The sequence below is a fragment of the Apium graveolens genome, chromosome 9 (assembly GCF_009905375.1).
Source record: "Apium graveolens cultivar Ventura chromosome 9, ASM990537v1, whole genome shotgun sequence".
In the NCBI taxonomy this organism is placed as follows: Eukaryota; Viridiplantae; Streptophyta; class Magnoliopsida; order Apiales; family Apiaceae; genus Apium; species Apium graveolens.
Window position 1 is genome coordinate 254,464,706 of NC_133655.1, and position 12,208 is coordinate 254,476,913.

At 35.1% G+C, this 12,208-nt stretch overlaps 1 protein-coding gene across 1 annotated transcript; it reads left to right on the plus strand.

Annotated features, from left to right (window-relative positions):
• Positions 1-7,070: 7,070 nt before the first annotated feature.
• Positions 7,071-7,643, plus strand: LOC141686179 (uncharacterized). The gene has a single exon (XM_074491229.1). The coding sequence runs from the start codon at positions 7,071-7,073 to the stop codon at positions 7,641-7,643; it is 573 nt and encodes a 190-aa protein (XP_074347330.1).
• Positions 7,644-12,208: the final 4,565 nt, after the last annotated feature.

The following is a 12,208-nucleotide window of genomic DNA, read 5'->3' on the forward strand; positions in this document are numbered from 1 at the left end:
GTGTTAACTGTGATGCCATTGAAAAATGCTTTAAATTACCTGAAAATAACATACTTGCTCCACACACTGACATTGATGTGAGTAACATGCTAGTTTTATGGGCTATGCTCTTGATGCCACTAAATTAGGTGATGTTAGGAAATTAGGTCTTAGAAAAGAATGGAGTTTTCTATGTGATTCAATTATTAAGGTATTTTCTAGAAAAATTAGCAATTTTGATGCGGTATCTTACTCACTTGTGCACATGCTCTATATATTTCTTAGTGATAAGTACTTCAATTTTAGCACTTCTGTTATCTATGAGATAGGGAGTAAGTTAGGAGATATCAAGAAGAGGTCTAAGAATATCTATTATGCTAGATTTTTCATGATGCTAGCTAATTTTGTTTCTGAGGATCTCTCTATTGAGAACCAAACAAACATATTGGATTGTTGGGTCCAAGAGAGGAGAATTATTGTTGACTTGAACAGGGCAAATCATCACAAGGATGATACTCCTGTATACATGCTAATAATGGAACTGCCTCAGGTAAGTGAGATAAACATTTCTGTCCCTACTACTTCCCAACCTATTACTTCTTTGCAATCAACTATTGCAATGGAATCTGTGACAATGACCAAATAGGTGGCTACCCAAGCCACAAGACCAAAAATCTCCAAATCCAAGTCAAAAAAAACCCCTCCAGTTTCTCTCAACAGAAACTAGTTGTAAAATCCACCAAAATCCAAAAGGGGAGTGTGAAGGAAAGTGGAACTGGTGAGGGACAGGGTGAACATCAAAATATCCAAAAGGGGAGTATAAGGATGGAAAGGTGAGTGAATCCTAACCAAGCCACATTGCAGTTTCCCAACAAACTACAGTGCTTAATAAGGAACTTAGCTCATTCCTAGTTGCATCCTCCCAAAAGGATGTAACTCTTGAACAAAGCTCTCAGCCAAGAGCGCAGGCCAAAAGGGTCAGGGACACAAGCTCACCCAAAACTTATGCCAGAAAGAAGAAATCCAAAACAACTGGGGATACACAGGGTGCACACACGGTGCCTACTACAGTCAAAGACTCGGGACATGCACCTTCTCAAAGTCGGGTTGATGTGGCTCCAATAAATGTGGAGTCACAGCCAAAGTCTTTAATAATAGAAGCACCTATCACACCAAACTCACCCACACATTCTCTGGATGTTGATATGATTCATACATCAATTCCTGATTCTCCATCTCTAACTCTCATGGAGTAGCCAATAATCCAAGCAAGTGAACATCATCTTTTAGATGATTTGTTGGCTCACTTGCCATTTCTTTCTGAATCTACTAAAACATCTGTGCAAAATCTCAAATCAATCACCACAGATTCTACAGTAGTCTCTACTCCAAACTCTTTCATTTCCACTATCTCAACGGATATTGTTCATTCGTTGACAAGTGATTGTATCTCGACGGATGTGCTTAACAGCAGTCAACCATTGACACTTTTAACTACTACTTCGACGGATGTTTCTCATCCATTGAACATCACAGCACAAATTCAATTCTCAACAAATGTTACAAGTGCAGATGATCTAGTGGTTGTATAGTCACTCTTAGGATTGAAGAAAGGGAGTGAACAGAGTGAGAGGCTGAGTTGCTCTCCGGCAAAAGGAGAGGAAATGAGTGAAACTATGCAGGCTATTTCTTCCAGCTTGGAAAAAGTGAGTGAGTGGAGTCCCACCTTAGTAGGTGAAGGTGAGGGTTTGAGGGTGGGAAGCCAAGGGGAGCCCTTGATGCAAGAACATAGAGATCATGAGAGAGAAGCATGTATAAAAGAATGGGAAGAGCCAATTATAAGTGAGTTAATGGATGTTAATGAGGCTGAAAAGAAATAGCTATTTCAGCAAGAATATCAAGCTGTCTTAGATTCTGTTTCTTATGAAGCTGAGGTATTTACTCACCATATTTCAGCTTATCAAGTTTTGGCTGAACAGGACAATGTGGCTGCTGAAAGAATGCTCAATTTGGTGAACACTACTACTTCTATGCAAAGGGCCAAAGATGTCATCACAACCATGCCACCCATAGTTGGTGATGATGTTGAGTATCAAACTGGTGGTTATGAGGATCTATTTGGGGATGAAGATGATGATGAAGGTGAGTTCATGGACATAGGGGTAGAAGCAGGCCCTAGCTCAAGATCAAGCATGCCATCTTAGGTGTTTTCCAAAGCATGTGATGAGCACCATTTTAAATCCACTCTTTCTCACATTATTCGGCAAACTGAGACAGCCCTTCAAACTACTACAAATGCCAACACCAAGAGCCTTCTACAAGCACATCTGCACTCGTTTCAACTCCATCAAATTCAATCTCTCAAACAAAATCAGGATGTCACTGAACTAAAGACTAAAACTGATCAAGTCAAGAAGGATGTTACTGAGAGATTGGATGCTAAGTTTCCTAGCACCACTATGCTAGACATCAACAGACAACTAAGGAAAAATTATGATCTAGCCAGCAAGGTGGACTCCTTAGACAAAAGGCTCAAGACCCTGGAAACATCAATTACTGAAATCCATCTACATCAAGCCCAAAAAACTCTGCTACTTCAGAAATTGGTGGCTGCACAAACCTCAACCTCCACTCAACTTGATGCTAACAAAAAGGGGGAGAAAGACTCTATTATTCCAGTTAGCTAGGGGGAGCCAACAAATGAGGGGGAGAAAGTGCTAAATATACAAGTCAACAAGGTGATTGTTCCAGTAATTGCTTTCACTAAGCCACCATCCTTGAACAACATTGATCTGATCAAGATAACAGCTGCTAAGTTGGAATTTAATGAAAAATCTAAAAAGCTTGATGTTGCAGCAGTTGAGCAAGAGCTAGATGCAAAATGGAGGAAGCTTGATGAAAACATCAAGAAGAAATTTGGTCCAATCAAGAAGCAAGATAAGGTCTTTTCTCACTTCTGCAAATTAAGACAAATTTCAGTCAATGAAATAAGCCTAGGGAACACGGAAAGGGGTCAACCCTCATCAATCAAGTCTCCAAAGGCCAGTGTGATCTTTCAACCAAAAAGGAATTATTCAAAGAATTCAGACAAAAATATATTAGACCTATCTTATGAAACCCCTAGGCCAGATGAAAAGAAGCTGCTTACAATGTCTATTGCCTTATTCAAAGATCCCAGAGACACAGTGTCAAAGAATATAATTGCTAAGATTTACAAGAATGGTAAACTAATCTGTGTAGTGGATGGACATCCACAGTTTGCAGAAGCCAAGAAAGAAGAAAATGTGAGGCTCCAACAATAACAAAAGCAAGCTGCTTTAGAAGCCGGGAACCTAGCCAAAAAGCCTGCAACCACATAAGTTACATTGCCTGCTGTGACAACTGAAAATCTGGATGAAGGAAAGAAAGAAGAACCAAAGAAGATAAAGAGAAAGTTTAGATACAAGATCCATACAAAGAGGAAGATAGATTTTGATGAAGACAAGGAAGATTGCATGCCAGCCCAATCTGCAACCACAAGACAATCAGTCATACCTAGTGTGAAGGAGGCTGAGTTCAAGGCTGATCCTGATATCACCTTTCATGGTGATCCTGTTGTTCCAAAGGATGATCCAATAGATTGGGACATTTTGCCTCTTTCTGATATAAACCTTCTCATCTTTGCCTATAGATTGGGACAGTCAAGCCTGTCAAGCTTCAGTCCAAGCAACTGGCCAAAGCCAAACCTACTGTCAACAAGGGAGATCAACTCATCATATGTGATATCAAAGAATTTTCAGACATAAATCTCTATCTGGATGAGTTCGAAGAAGTCGGATCTATTGATGCCTACAAGCACCTTCCAGAGAGATTAGTCTTTAGGAATAAGGGTGGTAAAGAGATGACTTGGCCACTTCACAGAATTCTCAATGAAGGCTATTCAACTTTAGTGACTGTCTTCTCCTCAGTCAAGAAAAACTTTGGATTCAACATAGTTGCCAAGAAAATGGTACTAAACAAGATTGAGGAAATAAGAAATAGCTGGAGAGGACCAAATGCACTCCCAAGAATATTGACTATTCCCTTCACTAGAGATAGGGTGCATTTGAGGCCATACTGGATTATGGAGTTCAAGGATGAAAAGAACATTAGAAGATTTTTCAGACTGGAAGATCAGTTAAAGATTGCAAGCAATGAAACTCTCAAGGAGATGCAAGAAAAGTTGGATCTAACAAATAATGAAGAATCAGAATTTTTTAGACAACTCCAATATCAGATTGAAGAGAATGATGTGAAGCTCGGAAATAAGTCAAGGCCATCAAGGAAATAATATAAATTTGCTCAGTCTAAAGGAGCACCTTGAAATTGATCTGTAAGACACTCTACAAATCTTTTTTTATGAGAATTTTCAATAAACTGTAACATTACTAATTTTTATCTACTCTACTACATTATGTATTCATAATGTGTTTTGTTATCATCAAGTTTCTCTTAATTTATGGCTACAATTCCAGTAGACATAAATTGGGGGAGATTGTTAGGAATATATTGTGTACTTGATAACTTGAACAAAATACTAAGTAGATTTTAATTAAGTGATTTTGTAGCTTCCAACAAATGATCATTTCAACATCCGTTGAAAGAGTAGCTTATGTACAATAAGATTAGCAACACATTTCTGCATACTTAAATAACTTAGTGAACTAGATCTTTGAGGAACATTTAAGTCTTGTTGACTACTAGATTGATATACAAGATAGGTTGGTTAATTGTAAATAGTTGATGCCTTGTAATCTTGTATAAATGAAATACAATTAACTGTCAAGGAGATAGTCTCAACGGATGATTCACAAAGCTTCAACGGATGCTCAGATAAAGCTTCAACGGATGAACTACATAGTTTCAACAGATGATCAGCCAAAGCATCAACGGATGATCAATTACAGTTTCAAAGGATGATTCAATGAAGCTTCAACGTATGTTCAAATTCAAAAGAGCAGTTGATAGTGACTTGACAGTCATATTCGTTGGTTGTATGCAAATGGAATGTGGCAACCTGTTTGAAGGATTTAGAGAACAAAGAAGCATTTCCATTTCCATGCTAAACAGATGATATTCAAAGATGCTGGAAAGAGAAGTGTATTAGCATGAAGTTAGACTAGATATAGTTTGTCTTATTATCTTATCTTTTTATCATATAACTTAGTGATATATAAAACAAGGGTAGCAAGTTGAATTGTATCCAAGATAGTAAGAAATTACCTAATAAATAGATAAGGCAAAATCTGTAAAGAATTTATCAGTTATTGTTCTTCAACTTGTAAGTAGCTGTGTTCATTTTGAAACACAGAGTTCTCTACTTAATATATATTTCTGGTGGAAAAGTTCAATCCATCAGAAAGTTTTTAAATACTTTTATTTAATTGCTTCATGATTTGATCTCTATTTTACTTTCATTCCGCACTATTACAAAATCAAACACAGTTATTTATTTGTAGAAGAATTTACTTGAAATCTGAAAAGAAGCCAGAATTCCATTTACCCCCCCCCCTTCTGTAATTCTTATTAAATTTTTTGGGAATAACAATTTGATTTCAAATTATCTGTCCATCAATGATATCATCGGCATTTCCAAATCATTTAATCTCTGAAGATCTTAACTCAGTGTCTCTGTTCATTTTTTCTCAACTTTTTTTCTTAGAAGTCGTAACAACAATTTCTTTGTATTATATATATAAAGTTGTTGTGCAAGACATGCCTGTACATAACAAGACTAAGTCATCTTGACAACCCTAAGAATAAGTTGTTTGATAACCTAATTTTTGTATTCTGTAATTGTATTTCCTGAGTCTGTAAAAATGTTAAATAGATTAGATTGGGGGATTTTTCTGTGAACACCCATCAAGTTAAGGAATAAACTCTGGAAGAAGATCGATCCTGATCATGCCTCAGAGAAAAGAATAGAAGCTTGTAGTTGAATAAGTTTATTTTAGAAAAAATGTTCAAAGTCAGATATCGACAAGTCACAAATCAAGGGATATCAAGAAGTATGTCGAGAAGTCTAGAATGACTTATAAAAAAGTCCCAAAAGATATTGATAAGTCAATCTGCATGTAGAGAACTCAGATATTGACAAGTCAAAAAGCCCATATAGAGAATTGGAGATATCGACAAGCTAATTCTTCATGTAAAGATCTAGAGATATCGATAAGTCAAATCCCCGTGTAGAGAACTAGAGATATTGACAAGTCAAAAGTTTATATAGAGAACTGGAGATATCGACAAGTTATTCTACTTGTAGAGAACTGGAGACCTCAACAAGTCATCAACACATGTAGAGAACTCAAGATATCGATAAGTCATTATACTTATCGACATGTGACATCTCTATAGCATTAAAAAAATCTCGACAAACTATTTCATAATTCAAAATACAGACAAATTGAAGATTTAAGATTATCAGTCAACAAACAATTCTATCAATGAATTGGAAAGACTACAAATATAGCTTGAAGGATAGAAGATCAATGGCCAAGATTCACTGGAAAAAGGAGGGCCAGATACCTACTAGATTCTGCACAAATTTTCTAACACTTGAAATAAAAATGTACAAAATAGCTTTAGAAACTGTGCTAACCCATTTTAGTGCAAGTTTTGTAATCCCGTGCATGTTGATCTATAAAGCATGACACGGATCCTTTATTTAAAACAAACAAATAGATCTAGGAAAAATATTATATTATCTCTCAAGAATTATAGCTGAGTTCTTATCTTTAAGAACACAAATTTTTAGCAAAAAAATTAATTTTAATAAATCAAGTGAGTTTTTGATAATTGCCTGTGTGTTTTGCATTAGTACATTATCTCTATAAATTCATACAAATTGTTTTGTTCTATAAGAAAGAAAGATAATTAAAATTCAAGAAAATACATTCACCCCCCCCCCTGTGTTGATATTCATACTTAACAAGTGGTATCAATGCAAAATCTGAAAGTAAATAGATAAAGATCTTGGAAGTATGAGTGCACAGAAAATTAGCAGTATCAAGATTCATGCCTTTGACAAGATAAACTACACCCCGTGGAAAAATAAGATGATGTTGTTCATCAGGATGGCCAATCCAATGTATATTGAAATTCTAAGGCATGGACCCTTTATTCTTATTGAAAGTGACCCTGAATCAACAAAAGGAGACATGGTCATTCCTACACACTTTGAACCTAAAGATCCATCTACCTACACTGAACCAGAGAAAGAAAAGGTTGCTCTTGACAGTGGCTTACAACTCATATTAATTGAGTCTCTTGATAATGTAATGTACAACAATATTATCAATTATGAGTCAGCTAAACAAATCTGGGAGAAGATAGGGAACTTGTGTGATGGAACAGAAGAGTTGAGATCTAATCAGAGAAGAATCTTGGTTTCACGGTATGAAGGTTTCATGACTAAACCAAAAGAAGGCATAACTGAAGTTTTTAAAAGATTAAACAAAATGATAAATGACTTGCAGCTTTATGACAAGTATTATGAAGCTCAGGAAGTTAACCTGAAATTCTTTCTCACTCTTCCGGACCACTTGAAACAAAAGATCTCTGTAATAAGAGAAGGAAGAGATTTAGGGAGAATAACTTTGGAGGTTTTGTATGATATTCTCAAAACCTATGAGCCGGAAATCATATAGAGAAAGTACTAAAAGCTAGTCAAGGACATGTTGTGGGTGTGTCAAGTGCCTTGGTAGCAAATGATAATAAAGTGATTGAAGATGAAATAGAACCCCGGACTCAAGTTTTGTTGAACAGGAAATAAGGAACCTCAAAAATAATTCATTTTAGAGCTGGAAGAGGATGAGTTCTATACTCTTGATGAGTTGGATGAGATGGACCAATCTATGGCTTATCTAGCAAGAAAATTTTCAAAAGTCAGAGTCAAGAAGCCAATATATTTTAAGGGTAAAGGTCAAACATCTTACAACAATAATTGGAAGGGAAAGACTCAGTTAAATGCAACTGGAAAACATGGCTACAAGTCTGGATATGTGGACAGATCAAAGATAAGGTGCTACAATTTTGATGAACTTGGTCACTTTGCCACAGAATGCAGGAAGCCAAAGAAGGTAAAAAAGGACAAGGATTATTTGGAATTAGAAGCTAAGTATGAAGCACTTCTGAGAAAACAACAGAGAAAAGCTTATATTTCTCAGGGTAAAATTTAAGATGATATAGATGATGAAGATGATAGTGAACAATTCGGGAACTATGCTTTCATGGCTTTGGAGCAAGGAGAGTCATTTGCATCTAGGTATGAGGTACCTATCCTAACTACCATTGATTTAAATGCTACACAATATAAGGAAACTATTGAAAAGATGAATGTAGAAATGTTCCACATTCATACAAGCATGGTAGCAGCTATTGAGGAAGTGAGTAGGCTTTCAAAAATTAATAAAAAACTTGAGATTGAGAAATAGGAGCTAAAAATACAGCTTGTTGGTTTTTGAAGCTGTCAAACAAGAAAATGAGTACCTCAAGAACAAGCTTACGTGTGATGTAGAAGTAGAAGTAGTGTTAAGAGAGAGAATTGAGAGAAATGATTTGAATCTTAAATCATTCAAAAATGCATCTCAATTAACTGGTCAATATCATGAGAAGAATAAACAATGTGCTAATATAGCTATTGGTTTGGACTATGTGTAACATCCGGGAAATATCGTGTAATTATTTGTATCAATATATGATTATTATGTGAATATTATATGAATTTTTGGTGAATTATTTGATGATTGATAATTATATTTGGATGTTTGTATATAATAAAATATGAGTATATTAATTTTAATATATCCAGAATAAAATATAGATAATTAAGATATTTTTCTGGTAATTTTGGAGTATTATATGATTTTATAATGATTTATGAATTATTAATTATTTTCTGAATAATTACAAAATTATTTTATAAAGCCGGGAATCGTCCGACTTCAACCATTTTTACATTTTTACAACCCAAAACTCTTCCGAAAACTCCTACCTAACCTAATCTGGTAATTCCGGACATTTTTCGTGTTTTGACTTTTTCGATCCGGATTACGGTTTAAGCCGTGCGCGGCCCGACGCAAGATTTTCGATACGATAATCATTTCGGTGAATCAACAAAACCCGTATTCTCGAAAGACATGATATTATTACATTAGTTTCCTATAAAGTGTTTTATAAAAAGCCCGGTTGGGATAATTATCCAAAACTGATATCAAATCGGATCGTTATTGCAGTTACTTAGCGGCTAAGTAACTAATTTAACGATCCAAAATGATCCAAAATGAACCAATATTCCGTAAATATAAATAGCATATTTTTTATTTCATTTTATTCGTTTATTCATTTACAACCAGTAAAAATATAGTAATTACAGAGAAAAACCATAAAAACGATACGTTCTTGAAAATCACACGCATGAACGAAGGCGTTATCGAACTCCGATTCAGCGTGTAATATATTAAAACGAAGCTCTCGAAATTTTCTTTCTGAATCAACCATTTGTTTTTGCCCAGAAATCAGTTAAATCGAAGTTTTGTTTACTTTTATTTTATTCATTTTTAATTTTGATTTTATGATTATTTATGCTATGAATGTTGATTTTAATCTTAGGAGTAGATTATAGGTATTCTAGGCTTTATTTTCATATATTGAACACTCGATTTGGTTGAGAACTGGTGAGGTTCGAATTTTTTGGCCGGATAGTTTCTTGGTCATCAGTTTTAATGGCCATTCGGCCGGAGATTGATATCCCAGAATTATTTTCCCCGACTGAGTTATTAATTTACTTGTAGGAGGGTTGTCGAACTGATTAGCATAAAAAACTGGGTTGTTGTGTGTTGATTCCAGGCAAAACGGAACTTCGCCGGACCTCCCTACCGGCCGGAATCTGTAGAAAATTCCGGTGGGTTTGGGTCGTTTTTGGTGACCCGTTGACCCGGTTTCAACCCAAATGGTAACCAGGTTTTGATTCATAAAACCTCAAATCCATTCCTGAAAATCTGTTTCTGGGAAAAATCCATTTAAAAATAATTCAAAATTCATTATTTAATTTCTGAAAATTATTTTTTAATTTAAAAATAAATCTGAATTATTTTTTATTATCCTGTCTCATTACTTTGTAATCTTGGTGATATATAAACCAAGAAGTAGCAACTAAGGAACTGTCTGAGATACAACCAGATAAACATTTGTAAGCAGAATTCTTAGCATTTATCTGCATTCTTAGTTGTTCAATATTTGTAAGCAGCTGTGAGCTTTTTGCACACAGAGTTCTCTCGATATATATTATATATCTCTGGTGGAATCATTCAAATCCACCAGAAAGTTTTTAAAGACTCTTGTTTTTAATTACTTGTGTTTTGATTCATTTAAGTAACTATTCCGTATTGTGCTAATCAATTCACACTTATATATATATTCGAGTTAGAACATTTTTATTTCAAGAAAAAGTTTCAAGAATTTCATTCAACCCCCATTCTGTAATTCTTGTCATATTGTTAAGGGACTAACAATTGGTATCAGAGCAAGCTCTTAACTTACAAAGAGTTTAAAGATCAAAACAATACAGCAAGATGAACAAGAAGGATGTTGGAGTCAAGATTCCTTTTCTGGATAAAGATATTTACCATCATTGGAAGGTAAAGATGCATCTTCATTTGCTTTCTCAAGATGAGGCCTATTATGGCGCCCTCCAAACCCGGGTCAGAAGTTTGGGGTCCACACACACACACGCCTTATTTATAACCTGCTTATAACAATAATAAAGATAACAATAATATGCAGTGACCCAATTTATCAACTACCACGGATCGCAACAGGTTAAAGTATGCACACAAGCCACACATCTATTTATATTACATACTGTTCAACCCCAACTATTCCAAACTCAAAACTGAGTATTAAACATTATTACAAACTTTTACAGACTTAAATTATCCCAAAAGAAACCTACTAGCTTAGCTCGATCAACCTGAACCCCTAGCTCTCGCGCTGGACTGGGGATCCGCGGTACCAACTGGTTCCTTCTTAACTGGAAAAGAATAGAAACAATATCGCACAAATGAGCTAACTAGCTCAGCAAGTCACCATGACAAAACTGAGAATAATGATCATCAAGTGAACATGTTTATGATATCAAGTGAACAATGGATTATGATTTAGAATTGGATATTATATTTTCAGGTTAAAAAAATTAAGGTTAGGCTGCTGATCAGTCATGCACTAACCCTGAGCAAAGCACACAGTACTGCTCTAAGTACTGGATCCAAGGCACACATTGGCCTAACTTGACCATTATATGGTCTGACCACGAATCTGGTCCACAATTTTATAAAAACAATCCAATTCTGACATAATAACAGAATAAGCAATAATAATTAATAACTAGAATTATTAACAACAATGAGTGTTTAACAATGAAAGGGTTTCAATCCTTGTAAGGATCAATAAGGTAATTTCAAAGCTTGGATGCTGGGTAATGAAAGAATTGGATAACAACGGAATCAATGTTTCTGGGTTTCAAGGATTTGGTCTTTCAAAGCATAAAATACAAAGATTTTATTGTGTAAGCAATCTGGTTCAGTGTTTAATATTTAGTTTGTATGTATTTGTGGAGTAAGATCGTATACTTGAGGTTCGTGTTTGGGTATACAACAATCATTGGTCTAGAAAGAATCAGGTTACGGCTCAAGATTAATAACTGGAATCAAGGTTTAGGGTACAGTGCTTCAAAGCACTTGCAATATCAATAAGACTATCAAGTACCACAATATCTCGAGAAAGTTCGGAACACTTGCCTGTTATTAGCTTACTATACTGCACTCGCTTCCAATCACAATCGTCTTACTCCTCAACTACCTGTTTCCCTTTCCTACGCCTTGCCTCTTCTGCTCACATATCATAAGCATCTATCAATAATCGACTCATAGAGTTCTATTCAACACATACTTCTATCTACCCTTTGTTTTACCCAAATCCGATTAACGGATTGAAAGTTATGCAATAATCAAGTAAACACTGAATATATAAACTGATAGTCAATTAACAAGTCACATATAGCACATAATACATCACGTAATCAATGATATATTATTTATAAAGAAGTCTCGGGTCATAAATAGGCTTTCTGATATTTAAAATGATTTTTAAAACATTTTTCGGAATTAAAACGGGTCGTTGGATCAATTTTGGGTTAATAAACAGGGTTCGGTAG